The following is a 22,523-nucleotide window of genomic DNA, read 5'->3' on the forward strand; positions in this document are numbered from 1 at the left end:
GTCTACCAGGTTTCAGTATTAAACTACTCGATGCTTTATTTGAATGGGGTGGTATTATGCCTTGTGCAGTCACAGTGGAGTAGTATGCTAACAAAGGACCACACAGCTGATATTGTAACATTTTATAAAACTCATGGGTAAACCCATCAGGTCCTGGGGCTGTATGATTCTTAGCAGAGCATACTGCTGTCAGCAACTACTTGGGCTGCAGAGGTTTATTGAGGGCTGTGGCTGCTTATTCTCACCGTTATTACTAAGACAACAACATGCTAGAGCAATGGTTGCCAAATATGTCCTGGGGAACCCCCAGCCAGTCAGGTTTTACGGAGTTTTACAATGAATATGCATGAGAGAGATTTGCATGCAGTGGAGGAGGTACATGCAAATCTCTCGTGAATATTTATTGTGGATATCCTGAAAACCTGACTGGCTGGGGTTTCTCCCAGTACAGGTTTGGGAACCAGTGTGCTAGAGTAATCCACTTTACTCACCCAGAGACTAACTGACCCTTGGTATTTCCTTTCCCCCTCTTTCTCATAGGTTCCAACCATTCCCTGTGAACACCTGTAATGAACCTCAGCTCCACTGCCAGGTTCAAGGGTAGACTCTCTTCTCTGTCTTAGTTTAAGGACTGCCTGCCATGGAGACTGGAAGAGAAACTCATTAAGTTCTATTCCAACCTCCCTCCTCCTTGGAAAACCTTATCTAATTTTCCTTGTAGGGCTTACAGCTCTTTATCCTTCTCTGGATTTTCCTCCTAGGATTTGTGTTCCTTGGGAGTTTCCCTAGCCTCTAGAAAAATGCTTCTCTTTTAAACTCCCTCTGGTTATCAATAGAAATCAAACAAAATAAAACATGGAAAAGAAAATAAGATGATACCTTTTTTATTAGACATAGCTTAATACATTTCTTGATTAGCTTTCGAAGGTTGCCCTTCTTCGTCAGATTGGAAATAAGCAAATGTGCTAGCTGACAGTGTATATAAGTGAAAACATTCAAGCATTACTATGACAGTCTGACAGGGTGGGAGGATGGGGGTGGGTAGGAGGTATGCATGGGGACATCAAAGCATATCATTGATATTCTAACAAGGTGGGTGTGGATAGGTGAGGGAGGGTGATCAACAGAGACATACAGCTTTATGGTTTATAATGGGCTAGGAACCCCAGATCCTTGTTAAGTCCTTTCTGTTGGGTGTTAAAATATTCAATCGGCTACCAGGAAGTGTTTAAGCCCCCCCCCCCCATCCCGAGAGAACCATTCCCAGGCAGTCCGGTACCGGATCACTGCTGGCAACGAAGAGCTAAGGAGTCCAACAGGCATATTTTCAAAGCACTTAGCCTTCCAAAGTTCCATAGGTTTCTATGGAAGTTTGGAAGGCTAAGTGCTTTGAAAATATGCCTCCAAGGTTTTCCAAGGAAAAAAGGCTACTGCAAGTTTTGTATTAAACCTCATTTGAGTTTGAGCTCTCTACAACTGCCCAATCCTTTTCCCGACGCAAATACTTTTTTTTAGGGTGCTCAAACTGAACTTCCCAAAAATCTCCTTTTGAAAAGTACAGAGAAAAGCAGCACTTCAATTTTCCATAGCAGCAGCCACTTATTTCCCCAAACTTGGCTATATCTGACCTCCACAACCCATCCAAATGGTTCTCTCCAGCAACCCCTTCAAATAGTTTTTTTTTAACCTTTCCAATTTTAGCTCTCACTAAGACCGAAATGAAACTCATAACACATCTCCCTCCACTGTCACAGGGACTCCTACCAGCTCCCTCACAGAACTCACTCTCACACTCTGTCTTTCAGACAGATGCACACACACACACAAAAATATTACAACAATAAACAACTGCCTATAAGGAGCGACTGACCCTCCACTGTCACAGGAACTCCTACCAGCTCTCTCTCTCTCTCTCACACACACACACACTCTCTCTTTCAGACAGTCGCACACACACACACACTTTCTCTCTCTCTCACACACACAAACACACACAAAATATTACAATAAACAATGGCCTATAAGGAGCGACTGACCCTCCACTGTCACAGGGACTCCTACCATCTCTCTCTCTATCTCACACACTCTCTCTCTCACACACACAAAATATTAGAACAATAAACAACTGCCTATAAGGAGCGACTGACCCTCCACTTTCACATAGACTCCTACCAGCTCTCTCTCTCTCTCACAAACACACACACATACACAAATACACACTCTCTCTGTCAACTCACTCGGCGAGGTGGGTTGCTGGATATGGGGGGAGGGGCTTTTATTTGCATTGTTTACATTAATGATGCCTTCCTTAAAGTACTTCCTCCTCCTCTTTCACCCGAATGTGCGAGGGTACCTCGCGCTTCGCTCTTTTACAGTGTGAGCCAACGGACAGCTGATCATAACCGCAACTTTTCCCAGCACCCTTTCAAGCAGTACGACGCCATACAAACCAACAACAAAAAATGTCTCCATCAAAAATATAACTGTTTTAAACAGTTAAAAAAATATATTTAATTTAAAACTAAATTTAGGTACATTCTCTCCTTAAGGTAGGATGTAATGGACAGGTTACCCCTCTTGCTCTTTTATCCTGCATTTGCACTCTGCCTAACTGAAGACATATGGGACCTACAAAAAAAAAAAACAACAACTCATATTATGTTCATCAACTTTTCAGAAATAAAAAATCTTGCCCGTTTTAATGGGCTTAACGACTTGTAATTCTATAAACTGGTGCCAAGCATTCTAGAATGGCATCTTGGCACCAAGATTCAGTTATAGATATTAGATGAAGGATGTAATATCCAACTAAGTCATTTCTGAATTATGATGCTGATGAAAGTCAGTTTGATGAGGGTGTAATGTATTAGTGTTTTCCAGAAAATTGTGTACTTGGTAAAAAGACTATCTTCTCAACAAGTTTAGATATGAGAGGAAGATTAGAGACAAGGTGATAATTAGTACATGAGGAACTACTCTGTTTAGGGTCTTTGTGGGGGGGGGGGGGGGGTGCAGATTTCCAGCTAGTAATTAAATAACCTTCTGAGAGGATTGCTGTGATCATATTGTGGAGGAAGGGAAGAAAAATAAATTAGAAGTGCTTAAGACTTGCAGTAGGTAAAGGATCTTGTGGTGCAGTAGTGATCAGTTTAAATATCACACTAGTGGATGGAATGTTAGAAACCTCAAAAAGAAGCCGAACCAAAACTTAGATGCACCCACTTGTGAGAATCAGTGGTTGGAGTAATTTGGCGTATCTAAGTGGCACATGGAACGCACGCAACTGATACTATTCCATAAGTTGTGACACACTCAAAAAGGAGGACGGATTGAGCCAGCCGGGTTTTACTTCCATTGCTTGGAAAGCAATGGAAGTAAAACCCGGCTGGCTCAATCCGTCCTCCTTTTTCTGGAGCCATATGGTAACCCTACTCATGGTCCATCCCATGCACTGCCCATGTGTACACCCCCTCAGTTATGTGCTAGGCAACTTTGGCATATTTTTTTTATAGTAAAGCGCCTAGCACTTATGCCCGTAAACGCCAAGTTACAGAATGAAGGAGTAAGTTTCTAATCCAGTCAGTCAGTTTAGGACCCAGTCCAAAGGCACTCAGTTTATTAATGTGGAACTGTGTCAAAGGTCTTGCTGAAATCTAAGTACATCACATCTAGCACTAGCGCTAGTCACGTTATTTAATCTCTTGTATACCACCTGCAAGTCCAAAAGCAATTGAAACCGTATACATTTAGGTACAGTATACCCTTTGCACCAAGGTAGCATGGGTTAGTCCTCACCATCTTGAACAGAGGGTGGGGAGTTAATTGATCATCAATATTTGCAGATAATGTAATCAAAATATGAGACAATTCTTCAATCAACTACTTAGAACTCAGAGCAATCTTCTCTACTCTGTGTTTCTTCACCACCTTCACAGTTCCTACTTAATTCAGACAATGGCAGCAAAACACCAACAGGATGCTGCTCCCCATCACACATGGAATTTCTATTTCCACATTGTCCTATAGAATGTTTACCCTCTTACTACTCTGTGCCATTCATAATATAGTTCCATCCCTCCACCAATTTGATGGACACTGTCATTTCAGTTTAATTTGTACCTGGTATCACGGTTTATATTTGCAACCATTCTTGGCGGTTTATGGTGGTAATTTGCAATAATTTACATTTACCTTCGGCGCCTAACCGCTCGAGAAATATAAAATACCCCAATCTATCCACCCTATCAGATTAACTGTTCACTCGTCCTCTAGATTGTTCACTTGTCCTTAGTTTGTTCTCTTGTCGTTTAGATTGTAAGCTCTTTGAGCAGGGACTGTCCTATGTTTGAATTGTACAGCGCTGCGTAACCTTAATAGCGCTTTAGAAATGATTGTTGTTGTTATTTGCCTCTTTATTTAAATATTTGTGGACTACTTCAGCTTTTAAATATCTGAAAGGTATTAATCCGCAAACGAACCTTTTCCGGAGATGGGAAGGCGGTAGAACTAGAGGGCACGATACAAGATTGAAGGGGGGCAGACTCAAGAAAAATGTCAGGAAGTATTTTTTCACAGAGAGAGTGGTGGATGCTTGGAATGCTCTCCTGCGGGAGGTAGTGGAGAGGAAAACGGTAACGGAATTCAAACATGCGTGGGATAAACATAAAGAAATCCTGTTCCGAGGGAATGGATCCTCAGAAGCTTAGCTGAGATTAGGTGGCATAGCCGGTGGTGGGAGGCGGGGCTGGTGGTTGGGAGGCAGGGATAGTGCTGGGCAGACTTATACGGTCTGTGCCCTGAAAATGACAGATACAAATCAAGGTAAGGTATACACAAAAAGTAGCACATATGAGTTTATCTTGTTGGGCAGACTGGATGGACCATGCAGGTCTTTTTCTGCCGTCATCTACTATGTTACTGTGTTATTGTAATCTCGCCACTGGGATATTCTAACTTCTGCATTTGGCCAGTATCTCTTGAAGATACCATATTTCAAACCATACATTCCTGAATGACTGTTTGCTTTCTCCCAGGTTCTAGCTTAAAAGCTGTTCTGTTTACCTTTTAAAGGTTAACACCAGCAGCCTTGTTCCACCTCTGGTTAAGATGAAGCCTATCCTTTTAGGCACACTCCCTCTTTCCCAGAATGTTGCCCAGTTTTTAACAATTCTAAATACCTTCTCCCTGCACCATCTCATCCACATACTGAAACTCCAGAACTCATCTGTTTTCCCTCACTCCCGCGTGTGGCACTGGCAGTGTTTAGAATACAACCATGGAAGTTTTATATTTCAACTTTCTACTTGCACTCTTATGTCATTGGTATCTATATACCAAACAGCCAGCTTCTATTTAGCTGACACATAAAGTTTGCTACCTTCAAACCAGACAGGCAAGTTATCAAGCAGTCCTCATGCCCATCAGATTCCCATTTGCATGCCTAATGACTGAACTGCCAACTGAAACCGCAGTTTTAACCCATCTCTCAGGCACAAGTGTCTTGGAACATATTCTCAGTGTGAGAAGATATTGCATCCCCTGGATAGCAAGTTCTGGCTACAGGATCACTTCCTGCCCCCTCCAAGGTGATGTTCTCCTTCCAGCTGACCTTTCTCCTCCAAAGTACCACATAGGTTGCCAGACTGGAACCTATGTGGTGCTTCAGCACCTCCAAGTCTGCTATTCTAGCCTCTGGAGATTAGCCCATTACATCAAGCACAGATATACAACCTCTTAGCAACTGGGTGATAATTATTCATGTGGCACTCAATACAACAGACAGCTATCTGCATGTTAATATTGGTGAGTTATGTAGTTATTTACAGTAGTGAAGGGATGGGGGAGGTACCTAACTAGGCCCTAAAGATTATTTGGCTATGCTATTATTTTGAGTTTGGTTCTCAATGAACTCCAAATAATCTTTTAAAGAGTTAAATCACTGGCTGAGGAAAATACCGTGTGCTGCACAATTTCCCTCGTCTCTTAATTGGAACAATTGATTAGGAATTAAGTGATGTGGCTGGGGTGGGTAGGAAAGATTATCTAAACCTAGGACAAATTGATTTTAGAGCCTTTAAGGAAGCTAATACTTAACTTTTGCTTTTTTAATGTTCATTTATTTGCAGAAGATTTGTCTGCTTCTAGCAAGAATCACTCTCAAAATATTGCATAAATCTAAGTAGGAGAAAACAAACTATGAAAGTTTGGAAGATTCATTTGACCTTTCTTTTCAGTCTGTCGCTGACCTTATCCTCCTCTCCCAACCATCAGCGATTCATATTTGAAAGGGTAGAACAAAGTTGTTGAAGGGAAATGTTATCCAGAGGGGTCAACTAAGCATGAAAGACAATATGGTTCAGATAGTGCAACCAAAAATGGTGTTTAAAACAGCTCTTCAACTGCACACACTTTGGCCTGCCAAAACCTCTGACTGCCCAAAATCCATAAAATGGTTCAAAAGTCTCACTTTAAAAAGAATTTGATACCTTGCTCAGAGATCACATGTTCTGCAATTGGAATGACTTTACAAGTCAAATTCAAATCTCCAGGACCTCCTCTATTTGTTTTTCTTCCAGCACCAAATGTAAGGCAAATTTTGGTTGAATGCTATCTGGTTAGAGCTTTTTTTTTTTTTTTTTTTTTTTTTTTTAAGTCCAGTACCTATAAAGCTTCAACTAACCGAATTTGTAAGACCAGTTCTATTGCTGATCTTAGTTTTAAGAACATTGGGTATAGAGAACTAGGACCAATATGATGTCCCACAAGTGAAGAGGGATCATATTTTGGGGGAAAAGGGTAGTTGGGGGAGGGATTGTGGAATATTTTTCTGTTTAAGGTTAGATAGAGGATATAGAAATTTCCACTATAAAGGGCCATTCTATTGGAAACTCAGAATATGGTGGGTTAGAGATCTTGTGCCAGGGTTCTCATTGTCCAGGCAATAGCATGCCTGCAGTCTAGCAATGGCTATAAAAGCCACATGGCTACCAGTATAAAGACAGCCGTCACAGAGAAGAGCTGGCAGGACTGTTTTTCTCCTGGACTACTGATCCAACTTCTTCTCAGACTACTGGTTGCAGTCCTAGATGGGGGACACAGAATCCTCCTTTAGGGTCCAAGCACAGCTGTACAGAAAGAATACAATATAACCAGCACAATGGGACCAGCTAACGCCTATGGCAAGTCCATACTCTTTCAGCTATTAAGGAAAGCATAATGAAGGGCGGCAGTTGATCTGTTGAAGTTTGTTCCCTAAGCATGCTTGCCACTGGCAATCTCCATCTCTCCTTGCCACTCTTCCTCACAGTAACCTCCACAGATAGCTCAGATCTGTTCTTCCCCTTCACTGCTGCTACCACCAGACCAGGTCTGGTCATCTCACCCTGCCACCAATTCTCCACCCCAACCTGGGCCACCTGTGGATCTGTTATCTCAGACTGTCTGTTGTCACTTTCCTCACTGCTTTTCTACAAAGCTCACATTACTGAAACAAATATGCTGATTTTTATGATCTCAGTAATAATTTGCAATGGTTACCATCTGGAGGTCACATGAATTTTCATCTGCTCAAGTGGGGCCCACAATGGAGAAAAGTTTGCAAAGCACTAACCAAAAGGCTACAGAAGAAGGACTTACTGCCATCAACAACATTATGGTTAAAACAGTTGGATGGGAAAGAAAGCAAATAAACACTGTGAGGAAAAGAGAGGAAAGGGAGAGGAGAGACCGGAAAGGGGAAGATGAGGAAAGAGTAAAGGAGAAAGGAAGGAAAGAAACCCCAGGAAGCAAGGAGGGAAGCACAAAAAGAGGCAAGGTGAGGAAAAACTGAAAAAGAGAAAGGATGGGAAAAAGATGGAGAGACTGAGTGAATGCACCAAGGTAAAGCTGTGACCTTCTCAGACAAACCTGAGGGAAGATGTGGATTGCAGTGGGGACAGACAGGAAGGAGGAGGAAAAATCTAAGATAAAGCAGGACATTACTCAGCATCTTGAGGTGCACAAATGAACCGGGAATTACCATGTAGTCCATCAACCTTTTTTTTTTTTGTCCCCATCTACTTACCTTGTTGGTGACATTTATCTGTAAAATAAATACATTGGCATTTACATACGGTAGTAATGCATTTATGGAGTCAGTGATAGCAGTAGCATCTGCATAAATTCTGTTTACATGCCCAGAAGAGGGGAGTGGTTTTGGGTAGAGGAACTGCAGGGAAAAAATGTACATAGTGTTGAAATTCAGCTACTGAACACAAGTTAAGTGGCAGCAGGTAAATAGCAAGTCTTCCTTTGAATGTATAACTGTCTATTTAAAGTCATACATGGATTTGCAGTGGTGGCATATAGATAGCACCACAACTTTAAATATACACGTTTAAAGTTAGATGGTACCTGTGCCACCAAATATTGCTCTTAGTGATTTCTCATATTATATATGAAAATGGCCAGGGTTCCCTCCAGTTCTGCCAATTCACTGATACACAGGTGAGGAAAGTCTAAGCAGGATCAATCCACTTAAAGACGGGTTATCTGAGGAAATCCAGGTTTTGAAGACTGTCGGGCTCATTTTCAAAGCACTTAGCCTTCCAAAGTTCCATAGGTTTCTATGGAACTTTGGAAGGCTAAGTGCTTTGAAAATATGCCTATGTGTCTCCTAAACAGGCATTTTTTGGGAGATAGTCAATCTGTTAAAAAAATATTTGGCATGACAGAAAAAAACAATTGGTTTGGAACATGGAGGTTCCCTGCTGTTCATCTGCATATGATTTTTCTTTCTATGGATGGTAGAAGATATCTTGTCCTGTGTGTATGTCCTAAGGATTTCAAATCCCCTTAGGATGTAAGGTGAACAAATAGCTTTTTAAGAAAATCAAGAAGAGCACAAAGTTTAAATAACTTACACGGAGACAATTTAATAAAAATTCATCTCTTATTCTGACTCATAAATCCACATTCCAAATCGCCAGTCATATTTACAGCTCAACAGATCGTTTTTACAATTATATATTTTTCTTCCTTCAAAATAAATGAAAAAATAAACATCAGCAGAACTGGCAAATCCAATCCCCCCTCCCCCCAAACTCATTAGGAGTGTATGGCACAGACACAGAGACTGCATGCAATAAGTGCAGACTACAATTCCCCTTCCCCTCTTAGTTAACACTATACCAATTTCTCGGCTGAATAAGCACTGGCCATTTACATTACTATACACTGGAGACCATTTTGAAGACAGCAGGCCTTGGTTCCAGCAAGTCCCAAGTCCCACTCACTGTGACATATGGAAACTGGAATACTTGTGCTCAGAATTCAAGGCAGCTTGTTGGTCAGGCAGGAGAAAGTACTTGCCTGAGCACACAAGGCTGACTCCAACAACTGCCAATTTTGCTTCCTTTGTAGAGGACTCCCTGCTGTATTTGGAAGCTGCCATTTTGCACAGCAGGAGTGATGTTAACATTTCCAACCCCATGACATGGAAATATGTCAGCATCAACTTTCTACTGTTCGTGGTGGTGAAAATGGATGCTCCTGATTACAACATGGATTTCTCTTGGCTAACTCATCAGCTTAGCTTATAACTCATTATATAGCCAGACAGGCAGTAAAATTTCCTGAACTGAAGCAGGGGAGCTCTGGTTTATGAGGATATAGTTTACTTGGTACAAGTAAATAGGGTTAATACTCTGACTTACTTCTATTCAAGTACGGAAATTACTTGTACAGGGTACTGTGGAATGGTAATTTGTATACACTGGTGAGAAACTAGCTTTCTGGAAGTTTTGCATGGGCAAAGTAGGCCCCAGATGGATTATGGTTTAATCTCCACCTAATGAGCAGCACCTCCAGCAAACTGCCTCACTGGACTGCAATAACAGCTGGAATGCATGTTGTGCGATACTATATACCAAAACATTACTAAGGGAAAAATAGAAAGAGGAAATACTTCGCTCTCGCCAGCTGAGGCAAAAGCCAAGAGGAATTAAAGGGACCAAGAACCAAATACACAAAGGAGGTTTCTCCCATTCTACATCTATCAAAGAAATGTTTAGTACATTTGGCCCCGCAGCAGGTTGGTAACGAAGCAGGAGGCACCAAGGCATACAAAGATATATGGAAGTGGGTAGAGGAAAGAGAAGGACAGAAACTCTCCGGCCTCTGGGAATCACAGGAATTCAGAAGCCATTATCTACAATCCAGAACTATTGGCTGGATCACACTCTTGTGAAAGCTATGATGCTTTTGGAGTTTCTTCATATCTCTTTGGTGGGTTCTAAGGAGCCCTCCGATCACAGACATCTCCTGGCTCACTCCCCACCAAAAGCCCACTCCTCTTCCAACTCCCTTATTATCACCTGGTATACTATCATTTGGCAAGAATGCATCATACAAAACAACCATAACAGAAGGTTACTCAATACTGTGAGAACAGCTATACAGTATGCAAAGGAACAACACTACACCAGGAACAGGTGGAAGAGATTAGAATATGGGCAAGCATGAATTAGGTCTTGGGTAGATCAGGAAAAGGGAGAGCTGAGTTATTTGCTAGTGACATTTTAAGACTGGTGGATATTACAGAAGGACACAAGAATCATCTATGGATAATATGTACAGCAAAGTCTTGGACAGACAGGTGATGCAAGCCGGGGGGAGGGAGGGGGTACACAGGTGACGGCAACAAAAAGTGAAAGGACAACAGGGAGAAGGCAAGCAAGGAGAGGGCAGTAGGAAAGCACAGTTTTTATCATATAAACAAGAATGAATATTTCTGCACTACCTCATTTGCCTAACCAGAGGGCATCAAAAAGTGCTTCCCCACATAGACTGAATACAGCTCCCCACTCCTCCTCTTCTGTTTTCTACAAAGTCCCTAGCAAGATGACAACCGTTTGGAACATCATATGATAGCATTTAAAGTTATTTGGTGTGGAGGAGGAACTGCAGACTGCTGGTAGCATATAATTTTGGTTATAGGCCTTGCTGCCTTGTAAGCCACAGGTGCTGGCCTGAGTTGGCGGCTGAGTGCCGAGGCGCACACAGGTAGGTATGAGAACAGCTCTGAGATGGAGTCTATAAGCAGCAGTTCTATAAAGGGACCAAGTGTCCAATAATCTGTGACCTAAGGCATTGCTGAATCCAAGGAGCTAGATATTTATCCAAAGCACAAAAGCTTGAAACAATTTGGCACACTTCACAGTTTTTGAAATAAATGAAAAAAAAAATTAAAGATAATTTAAAAAAAAGTACTACATATCAAAAGCAAAGTGCACTGGCAGAGCTATGTATGGGGCTCAGTACTGGAATTGTGTGGGGAGTGATATGGGGCAGGATTGAGGCTGTGCATAGAGATCAGCATTTGGAACAGCATCTGTGTGTGTGTGTGTGTGTGGGGGGGGTGATGTAGGGCAGGATTAAGGTGCACTGGAAGAGCTATCTGTGGAAGGAATGGGGGCTGCATGTCAATTGAGGTGCACTGTGGGAGAACTGTTCGTGGAGATCAATACTGGAGTTCATTACCGTAAGTCTGGACTGAGAAACACCAGGAAAATTGTAGGGTGTGGGGGTGAGTACACATTCGCATGAAAGAGGGAAGGAAGCTCAGAACTTTAGTGAGAGGAGGAAGGGGGCTGCAGGGCAGTACTGAGGTGCACTGTGAGAGCTGTGTGCATTATCAGCTCCATCTAGTTAGCTATCAAAATGAAGGTCTTTACATCATCCCACATTTAAAAAGAAATCCTCTGCAAATGTATCAGTGTGATAGTTCCATAACATTCCCATTGATACCTTCCCCTTCTTCCTTCTCATCAGAGATTCCCAAAACACATCACCATTTGCTTCTTAATCTTCCAAAACGCTGAAGGAGTTTTCCTCCTTCCCTCTCAGTCTGGCAGGTTGAAGAGAGATAGGGTGGGAACTAAGACTGCTGCAACCGGCCCTCATCATTCAATAAACTATGTGAAAAAGAATTTTGATTCCATATATGTCCAGAGATGATGTTGATGCATCCATTTAAAGCCAAAGTGTCCAGACGCCACAAAAATGTCTTTTTAATAAAACATAAACCGGAGAAACTGTCTCTCTTCTTTTAAATAATTCCTGATATGCAAATAATTCAAGAGCTTCTTTATAAAAACACATTAAAAGATTACCAAACAAAATGCCTTTTTTTTTTTTGGCAAACACATGCGTTTTTCCATCCTTTTTTAAAAATTTAAATAATTGCTGTCTGCCAAAATTGCTTCCATACGTCCATGTCTCCTTTTAACACAAGAGCTCTAAACAAAGCTAGAGTATCAAAAAGGAGGGGGGGGGGGGGGGGGGGAGAAAGAGGGAGAGACCAGGACTAAGGAAAAGACAGAAAGAGGAACAAGGAAAGAAAAAGGAGGCAGTGAGAGGTAGTGTCAGAGAAAGACCCAAGCCCCTTATCGCTTGGAGAGATGCTCCAGAGCAGCAGCAGGGAACACAGCCCTCCTCACACCCAGCATGCCTTGCGGCTCCCTCTCCATTTTGCTGTTGGTCCTGTAAAAGAACCTCCACCCCAAAACTGGAAACTTGCTGAGACTGAAATATGCAGAGCCCAACAAGAGACTCTGATACGTCTGCCCCTCTCTCCTGGACACTGGGGTGGTGGAGGATGGGAACCTGGAAAGAGTGGGGAGGGGAGGGGAGGGGGGACAGAAGAGGAGACAAAAACCACACGCAGCTCTCCCGGCATGGCTGCTAAGGTCAAGCAGTTTCATGGCACAACGAAGTAACATAAAATTTCCCTGTAGACAGGGAGAAGTGTCTGTAAAACATCAAGAGCAAAAGCTTTGCTCTCTCTTCAGAGAAAGAAAAAAGAAACAAAACATTTAAAACAAAAAATAAATTAAAAATAAAACATTCTCTGGTTCCACAGTGGCAGCCACAGCTGGGGCCGCTGCCAACACTGTCTCTCTCTTCCATTGTCAGGAATATGTGCTCTATATGGAGGAAAGCCAGGTGTCTGAGGGGGAGGGGCTATGGCTGGGTCCTCCTCGGAGGTCAGAGGCCATTGGTACTGCGGTGGATGAGAGGTGTCTTGCTCAGCTCCACCACCGGGGAGCGGGGTTTGTTTTTCATCTTGGGGACACGCTGAAGCAGCTGCTGAGCTTCCTGGTAAGCGTCTCGTAGTTCCTTCTTCCACTGAACGAACTCTGGGTCACTCTGGAAAGATAAAATCAGCAAGGTAGCTTAGTAATAGCCAACACTATCGTGGATCAGTACTTGGCCCTGACGCTGTAAAAACTGTGTTAAGGCTGAAGTACTATTAAAACACTGAGGCAATTCAGCTGACAGTTAAAACTGATAATCTGAATAAATAAGGGAATGTATTTCTAACTTTCTTGGAAAGGTGGACTACACAGGACCTTCCAAATTATTCCAAACCTTCCAGCAATTATTTAGTCTTCATTCTCTATCTTACCATCTTCCCCTTTAAGGGTTGCTGCCCTCTGACCCACTCCAGTTTTTTTTTTTTTTAAATTAAGTCAAGTCAATCTCCCATTCTTGTTCCCACAGTGATACAGCTGGTACTTATAGTAAATTTGAGATTTCTGAGTTTGACGATGTATTAGGGCATTTAGAGCACTTTGTGTAGCCAACGGGTCTTATAGGTTGCCATGGGTTGGAGGCCATATTGACATCTCTCTCTGCGAAAAGTTCCCCTGCTCTAGCTTTCTTTTTGGCTGCAACATAGGAGATAGTTTCAACCCCTTAAAACAGCCTTGGCTGCTTCCTAATATAGGATAGGTTCCAGGGCGTACTCTCTATTAAAGGTGGCACAGTTCTCTTTTGAACCAGAACTCATCTCATCTTTTACTCAACCACAGTGGAAACTTCCCCCACTGTTTACGGCCTTCCCCTCCCTCTAATTGAGTCTTTTTGCGGATGACACGTATATAGCCAATAGAGTTGATACCCCGGAGGGAGTAGAAACCATGAGAAGAGATCTACAAAAATGAAAGAATGGTCAAGAGTCTGGAAAACTTTATTATAATGTGTTAATGGTTATCACTTTGCATAACTTATTAGAAAATGTACAAATAAGATAACAACATCTATGAATATCTATTATCCCTGTTCCTTCTATGTATCCCTTTTGTCTAACAAAAATCTCAATAAAATCTCCTTAAAAATTTTTTTTTTAAAAATATAATGCGAAGAAGTGCAGAGTGATGCACCAGATAGGAGGAGATAGATTGATAAGCACAGCTCAGGAGAGGGTCCTTGAGGTGATGGTGTCTGAGGATCCCAACTTGATGAAACAATGCAACAAGGTGGTGGCCACAGCCAGAAGGATGCTGGAGTGTGCAGAGGGGTATAACCTGCAGAAGGAGGTATTAATTCCCCTGTACAAGTCAATGGTGAGGCCCAACGTTGATATAAAAAGACGAAGTGGGCCAGAGAAAAGCAATGGAAATAGTAAGGGGTTTGCACCACAATACATATGAGGAGAGACTTGAGGACCTGAAGATATACTCCTTGGATGACAGGAGAGACAGGGGTGATATGATACAGACGTTCAAATATTTGAAAGGTATTAATCTATAAACAAACCTTTTCCAGAGACAGGAAGGTAGTAGAACTAGAGAACATGAACTGAGGTTGCATGGGGGCCCACTCAGAAATAATGTCAGGAAGTACTTTCTCACAGATAGGGTGGTACATACCTGGAATGCCCTCCCACGGGAAGTGTGCAGATGAAAACAGTAATGGAATTCAAAAATATATGTGGGATAAACACAAAGGAATCCTGTATGGAAGGTATGGAACCAAACAAGCTTAGCACTGATTAGATGGCAACACCAGTAATTGAGAAACAAAGCCAGTGCTGGGCAGACTTTTACGGTCTGTGTGCCCTGATTGTAGCTGGACAGATAAGCCAGTGTTGGGCAGACTTCTATGGTCTGTGCCTCGATTGTGGCTGGACAGATCTGAATGGGCTGGAGTGAGGCTCCAATGACAACTTCAGTGGTTAGAGAACAAAGCCTATGCTGGGCAGACTTCTATGGTCTGTGCCCTGGAAACAGTGAGGCAAAAGTAGAGACTAATGACGATTCACCACTGGAGACGTGAGTCCAACAGTCTTTATTATATCAGAGATAACGACCCGACACTATCTGATAGTTTGTATCCAGCATATTCTGTTTGGTGCTACGTGATCACCTGGCAACACTGTCCAGGAGCAATACCATCCTATAAGACAGAGTTCACTACTTTCTATCGCCACCTGTTGGTAGATGGTCACAACCCACAAGTATCTGGATTCATCTGCTGCTAAGGAAGTGCTGAATGCAAGAAAGTAACAAGTGTTCAAGGCTGTATGAGAAATCACCCAGTTACAGATTAGTTACAGGGGAAAGCTAGAGATGAACTGAGGTCTATGGAAGTAAATTGGGAAGAGTAGACTAGAGAATGACGCGGGGACAAAGTTTGTCCCCATCCTGTCCCCGCGAACTCTGTCCCCATCTTTAGAAGCCCCAACAGTTGATTTTATATTTAAATATTTTTATTACAGTATAAAAATGAATAATAAAGCAAAAATAGAAGATACATCCCCCCCATCTTCCCTCCCTCCTCCCCTGCTTTCACCAATTGATTCCCTCCCCGACCCACTACAAGAAACACCCTTCCTTGCTTCCATTCAGCAAATATGAAGCACTCCCTATAAGTAAAAAAATATATATTTTGTCCTCCACCTTTTAAGGCACTGCCTATCCAACTAAAACAGCTTTAGACTTGTTACAGATGGACCAACAATAAAAAAACGACAACAGATTTGCTTGGTTTGTTTTGAGTGTACTGGATGACGGCTGCACGGAGGAGTGGAAACAGAGATTGAGCAAATTGGCTTCCTTGCTTACAGTGGAGTACATAGGCTCATTTCCACTCCTGTCTATTAAACCTCCTAACAGCAGGTCATAGGTTTGCTTGCCTTGTTTTGTTTTGAATATACTGGATGACGGCTGCGTGGAGTAAAAACAGAGATTAACCTAACTGGCTTCCTTGTTGCTTACAGTGTGTCTGTGGACTAGATAGGCTCACTTCCATTCTTGTCTATTAAACCTCCTTGCCCTGACACCGGCATCCTGTCCTAATCACTGCCTTCGGTCTGGAAGATTGTGGGAGGGGGAGGGGAGAGGTTTGAGGGAGGGAACAGATGCAAGGAGGACAAGAAACGACAAAGTTGAACAGGGAAGAAGGAGGAGAGGGACAGAGAGATCAGATTGATACTGGAAGGAACGCGCGTGGGAGAGAGAATCAGGCACTCCGTGCAGCAGTGTCTGGGAAGGCAATGCCCCCTTTCGCCCTCCGCTCCAAACCATTCACTCATCCTCCCCCTTGGGCCCAGCCCCAAAGACGTAGTTAGGGTTACCATATTTTGTCCTCTGAAAAAGAGGACGCATGTCCTGCCCCCTGCCCACGCTCCTTTCACATCCTCACCCCGCCCCGTCACATATTCCCTTCCCCTGCCCCCCCCCCCATCACGTCCCCTCCCCTTACTTACTATCTACTGCCCTGGTGGTCTAGTGACCTCTTCGGGGCAGAAAATAGCCCCCTCTTTCCTGCCCGGAGCTCTGTCCTTGCCCTGCATCCTGTTGCTGTGATGGTCTCGGGATTCAAAATGGCCGCCGACAGTTGAAGTCTCGCGAGGCCGCTTCAAATCTCGGCGGCCATTTTGAATCCTGAGACCGTCACAGCAACCGAATGCAGGGCAAGGCAGCACTCTGGGCAGGTAAGAGGGGGCTCTTTCCTGCCCCGAAGAGGTCCTAGACCACCAGGGCAGTAAACAGTAAGTAAGGGGAGGGGAGGATAGGATAGGCCCACCGCCCGCTTGTCCAGAAATCCGGACAAACGGGCGGACTGGCAAAACCCGTCCGGACGACCAGATATGTCCTCAAAAAGAGGACATGTCCGGGTAAATCTGGACGTATGGTAACCCTAGACGTAGTGCACGTCTTCTTCAGCAAGGTCTCTGGCTATGCCAGCCCAGGGCTCTCCTTTCAACCTCTCAGATCGTGGGGAGGGTTGCAGGCGGCTGAAATCTATCAGCAGTATCAGGACAGCAGCTGGGCAGCTAAGCTGAGGTTGTCGGGTTGGAGTGGACCACGGGCTGCGATCAGGAATGCTGCATAGATTGAGGTGAGCACACTGAACCTCCTGCCTGCAGTGCACGTGCATCGAGTCCACAAAGGAGAGGCAGTCCTTTCCTTTGATGACGTCTCTGAGCTGCAGCAATGGGAATTGTAAACAAATTTGAAGTGATTCAAGAGAGGCCAATCAGGGATCCTCTTAGTGATGATGTCACACTAGTAGGTGTGTGTCTTGCCTGCTCTGCAGCTAAAGCAGCCTGGATGAGGCGGAGCAAGCAGCAATGAATGAACACTGCAGAATGGACAGAAAAAAGGTAGGTGTCCGTTTTACTGCGGTTGCAGGGGTTATTACCGTTCCTGAGGGGTGGGGAAATAACCTCTATTTGCACCCGCAGTAAAACAGAAACTTTCTACCATTCCCACGGTTTAACCACGGTTCACTGCATGTCACCGCTCCCGTGTCATTCTCTAGAGTAGACATGCCTTCCAGTACATATCTGCCATCATATTCTCAGATTTGTATTGGCCATTGTACCACAAATGACATCTCACACACACACTACATAAACAAATCAAATGCCAATAGATGTGCAAGAGCTGTGGAAAGGTTTTGAAGAACAAACTGTTTGTATTGTAGATTGATCCACAGAATGTAATTACCTTTCTCCAAGGACAAGCAGGCTGCTTGTTCTCACTGATGGGTGACGTCCACGGAACCCCCTCCAATCGGAATCTTCACTAGCAAAGACGTTTGCTAGCCCTCGCGCGCCCATGCGCACCGCGCATGCACGACCGTCTTCCCGCCCGAACCGGCTCGTGTTCGTCAGTCTTCTTTTGTCCGCGCTCGGGACGGTCGTGTTTTGCCGCCGTTTTGTGCCCCTCAGAAGACCTCGCGCGTCTTTCGCATTTCTACTTTCTGTGTTGATTAAAAAAAAAAGTTTCCCTTTTTCCCGTATTTCTAGCTTTTTCCCTGAGTAAGTGTCCTTTCGCTTTCGGGAGCGGCCTTGTTGGCCGCCCGTACGGGTTTTTCTCCCTTTTTTTCTCGGTGCCTATTGCCATCATCGCAAATTTTGATTTCGCTGGCGCGATTTTTCCGCCTATGTCATCGAAGCCTTCCAGCGGCTTCAAAAAGTGCACCCAGTGCGCCAGGATAATCTCGCTCACTGATAGACACGCGTCGTGTCTTCAGTGTCTGGGGGCTGGGCACCGCCCGCAGGCCTGTAGTCTTTGTGCTCTTTTGCAGAAGAGGACTCGGGTAGCGAGATTAGCCCAGTGGAACGTTCTGTTCTCCGGCGCTTCGACGGCTACAGCATCTCAGGATTCGTCGTGTGCATCGGCGTCGGCAGCACCGAAGTCTTCGGAGATCGCATCGGCGGCATCGAGGCAAATTCCTCCTGCGTCGTCGGTACCGAGACTTCGGAAGACTGCGTCGGTGGTACCGGGACCCCCGCTGGTGCTGTCGTCGTCAGACGGTGGTGCTTCATCTGGAGTGCAGGTGAGGGCTGTCCATTCCCCTGCTGGTGGCGGTGAGCCTTCGGGTAGGTCGCCGCCTGCCCTGAGGGCTCGTGCGGTACAGCCCCCCCCCAGGATCGACCTTCTTCGGCCCCGGCCCCGAGGAAGCAACGTCTGGATTCAACGTCCTCCTCATCGGTACCGGGGAGCTCCGGTGATATGCTTCATTTGAAGAAGTCGAAGAAGCATCATCACCGGTCGCTTTCCCGACTTGGTACCGGGAGATCTGGGTCGCCGAGGGAGTCGGCACCCAGCAGGCATCAGCACCGGGAGGACCGCTCACCCTCCATACAAGAGGTGTCGGTGCGCTCTACCCCGGACAGCCCGGTACCACCTCCGCACCCGGAACAGATTTTGACCTCGACGCCTGCACCGGCTTCTCAGTCTTTCTCCACAGCCGCTCTGCACGAGAGTCTCCGGGCCGTTCTTCCTGGCATCCTGGAAGAGCTGTTACGCCCTTCTCCTCCGGTACCGGGGGTGCCTGCGCCACCGGTGCCGTCGAGTGAGGTGTTGGCTGGCCCTTTGCCCGGGGTGAGGTCCCCGGTGGTTTCGGCTGCCTCCCAGGTGGACTCCCTGACGTCGGGGGAGGGAGCTTCGCCGCTGCCGGCCAGGGAGTCCACTTCCCGACGCTCCCACCGTGGCCGTGTTTCCACGGAGTCGGAACGGGCACGGCTTCAGTCACAGGTTCGTGAACTTGTGTCTGACACTGATGGTGAGGCCTCGTGGGAGGCGGAGGAGGACATCAGATATTTCTCTGACGAGGAGTCTGATGGCCTTCCTTCTGATCCCACTCCCTCTCCTGAAAGGCAGCTTTCTCCTCCCGAGAGTCTGTCTTTCTCGGCCTTTGTCCGGGAGATGTCTACGGCCATCCCCTTCCCGGTGGTTGTGGAGGATGAGCCGAGGGCTGAGATGTTTGAGCTCTTGGACTATCCTTCTCCACCTAAGGATGCGTCCACAGTACCCATGCATCATGTCCTAAAAAAGACATTGCTGGCGAACTGGACCAAGCCACTAACTAATCCCCACATTCCCAAGAAGATAGAATCCCAGTATCGGATCCATGGGGACCCAGAGCTGATGCGCACTCAGTTGCCTCACGACTCTGGTGTGGTGGATCTGGCCCTGAAGAAGGCTAAGAGTTCTAGGGAGCATGCTTCGGCGCCCCCGGGCAAAGACTCTAGAACCTTAGACTCCTTTGGGAGGAAGGCCTATCATTCTTCCATGCTCGTGGCCAAGATTCAATCATACCAGCTCTACACGAGCATCCATATGCGGAACAATGTGCGGCAGCTGGCGGACTTGGTGAACAAGCTCCCTTCTGAGCAAGCCAAGCCGTTTCAGCAGGTGGTCAGGCAGCTGAAAGCATGTAGGAAATTCCTGGCCAGAGGGGTATATGATACCTTCGATGTTGCGTCCAGGGCGGCTGCTCAAGGTGTGGTGATGCGCAGACTCTCATGGCTGCGTGCCTCCGACCTGGAGAATAGGATCCAGCAGCGGATTGCGGACTCCCCTTGCCGAGCGGATAACATTTTTGGGGAAAAGGTCGAACAGGTGGTAGAACAGCTCCACCAGCAAGATAACGCTTTCGACAAATTCTCCCGCCGGCAGCCTTCAGCATCTACCTCATCAGGTAGACGTTTTTATGGGGGAAGGAGGGCTGTTCCCTACTCTTCTGGTAAGCGTAGGTACAACCCTCCCTCTCGACAGCCTGCGGCCCAGGCTAAGCCCCAGCGCGCTCGCTCTCGTCAGCAGCGTGCGCCTCAGCAAGGCCCCACAGCTCCCCAGCAAAAGCAGGGGGCGAGCTTTTGACTGGCACCAGCAGAGCATAGCTGATGTCAAAGTGTCCGTGCCAGATGATCTGCCGGTCGGGGGGAGGTTGAAAGTTTTTCACCAAAGGTGGCCTCTTGTAACCTTCGACCGTTGGGTTCTTCAAATAGTTCGGCAAGGATACGCCCTCAATTTGGCCTCCATGCCTCCAAATTGCCCACCGGGAGCTCAGTCTTTCAGCTTCCAGCACAAGCAGGTACTTGCAGAGGAACTCTCCGCCCTTCTCAGCGCCAATGCGGTCGAGCCCGTGCCACCGGGGCAAGAAGGGCTGGGATTCTATTCCAGGTACTTCCTTGTGGAAAAGAAAATAGGGGGGTGCGTCCCATCCTAGACCTAAGGGCCCTGAACAAATATCTGGTCAAGGAAAAGTTCAGGATGCTTTCCCTGGGCACCCTTCTTCCCATGATTCAAGAAAGAGATTGGCTATGCTCTCTGGACTTAAAGGATGCTTACACGCATATCCCGATACTGCCAGCTCACAGACAGTATCTTCGATTCCGTCTGGGAACACGTCACTTCCAGTACTGTGTGCTACCCTTTGGGCTCGCCTCCGCGCCCAGGGTGTTCACGAAGTGCCTGGCTGTGGTAGCAGCAGCGCTCCGCAGGCTGGGAGTGCACGTGTTCCCTTATCTCGACGATTGGCTGGTGAAGAACACAACCAAGGCAGGAGCTCTACAGTCCATGCAGATGACTATTCGACTCCTGGAGCTACTGGGGTTTGTGATAAATTATCCAAAGTCCCACCTTCTCCCAGTACAGAGACTCGAATTCATAGGAGCTCTGCTGGATTCTCGGACGGCTCGTGCCTATCTCACAGAGACAAGGCCAACAATCTGTTGTCTCTCGTCTCTCGGGTACGAGCGTCCCAGCAGATCACAGCTTGGCAGATGTTGAGATTGCTTGGCCACATAGTAACATAGTAGATGACGGCAGAAAAAGACCTGCATGGTCCATCCAGTCTGCCCAACAAGATAAACTCATATGTGTATACCTTACCTTGATTTGTACCTGCCTTTTTCAGGGCACAGACCGTACAAGTCTGCCCAGCAGTATTTCCCGCCTCCCAATCACCAGTCCCGCCTCCCATCACCGGCTCTGGCACGGACAATATAAGTCTGCCCTCCACTATCCTCGCCTCCCAACCACCAACCTCTCTTCCCCCACCTGCTCCACCACCCAATTTCGGCTAAGCTTCTGAGGATCCATTCCTACTGCACAGGATTCCTTTATGCATATCCCACGCATGTTTGAATTCCGTTACCGTTTTCATCTCCACCACCTCCCGCGGGAGGGCATTCCAAGCATCCACCACCCTCTCCGTGAAAAAATACTTCCTGACATCTTTTTTGAGTCTGCCCCCCTTCAATCATTTCATGTCCTCTCGTTCTACCGCCTTCCCATCTCCGGAAAAGATTTTTTTGCGGATTAATACCTTTCAAGTATTTGAACGTCTGTATCATATCACCCCTGTTCCTCCTTTCCTCCAGGGTATACATGTTCAGGTCAGCAAGTCTTTGCTCATACGTCTTGGAACGCAAATCCCATACCATTCTCGTAGCTTTTCTTTGCACCGCTTCCATTTTTTTAACATCCTTCGCAAGGTACGGCCTCCAAAACTGAACACAATACTCCAGATGGGGCCTCACCAACGACTTGTACAGGGGCATCAACACTTCCTTTCTTCTGCTGATCACACCTCTCTCTATACAGCCTAGCAACCTTCTTGCTACAGCCACCGCCTTGTCACACTGTTTCGTCGCCTTCAGATCCTCGGATACTATCACCCCAAGATCCCTCTCCCCCTCAGTACCTATCAGACTCTCACCGCCTAACACATAAGTCTCTCATGGGTTTCTACTCCCTAAATGCATCACTTTGCATTGAATTTTAATTGCCAAACCTTAGACCATTCTTCTAGCTTCCTCAGATCCCTTTTCATGCTTTCCACTCCCTCCCGGGTGTCCACTCTGTTGCAAATCTTAGTATCATCCGCAAATAGGCAAACTTTACCTTCTAACCCTTCGGCATTGTCACTCACAAATATATTGAACAGAATCGGCCTCAGCACCG

At 45.7% G+C, this 22,523-nt stretch overlaps 1 protein-coding gene across 1 annotated transcript in view; it reads right to left on the bottom strand.

Moving 5' to 3' along the window:
• Positions 1-12,162: 12,162 nt before the first annotated feature.
• The window catches only part of GRK2 (G protein-coupled receptor kinase 2), a 158,920-nt gene continuing 148,559 nt past the window's right edge, over positions 12,163-22,523 (bottom strand). Inside the window, exon 21 of the mRNA XM_030185800.1 lies at positions 12,163-13,185. Coding sequence (XP_030041660.1) covers positions 13,024-13,185 — 162 coding nt within the window. The 3' untranslated portion in view covers positions 12,163-13,023. The remainder of the gene's footprint in view (positions 13,186-22,523) is intronic.

This window comes from Microcaecilia unicolor, chromosome 1 (genome assembly GCF_901765095.1).
Source record: "Microcaecilia unicolor chromosome 1, aMicUni1.1, whole genome shotgun sequence".
Taxonomy (NCBI): domain Eukaryota; kingdom Metazoa; phylum Chordata; class Amphibia; order Gymnophiona; family Siphonopidae; genus Microcaecilia; species Microcaecilia unicolor.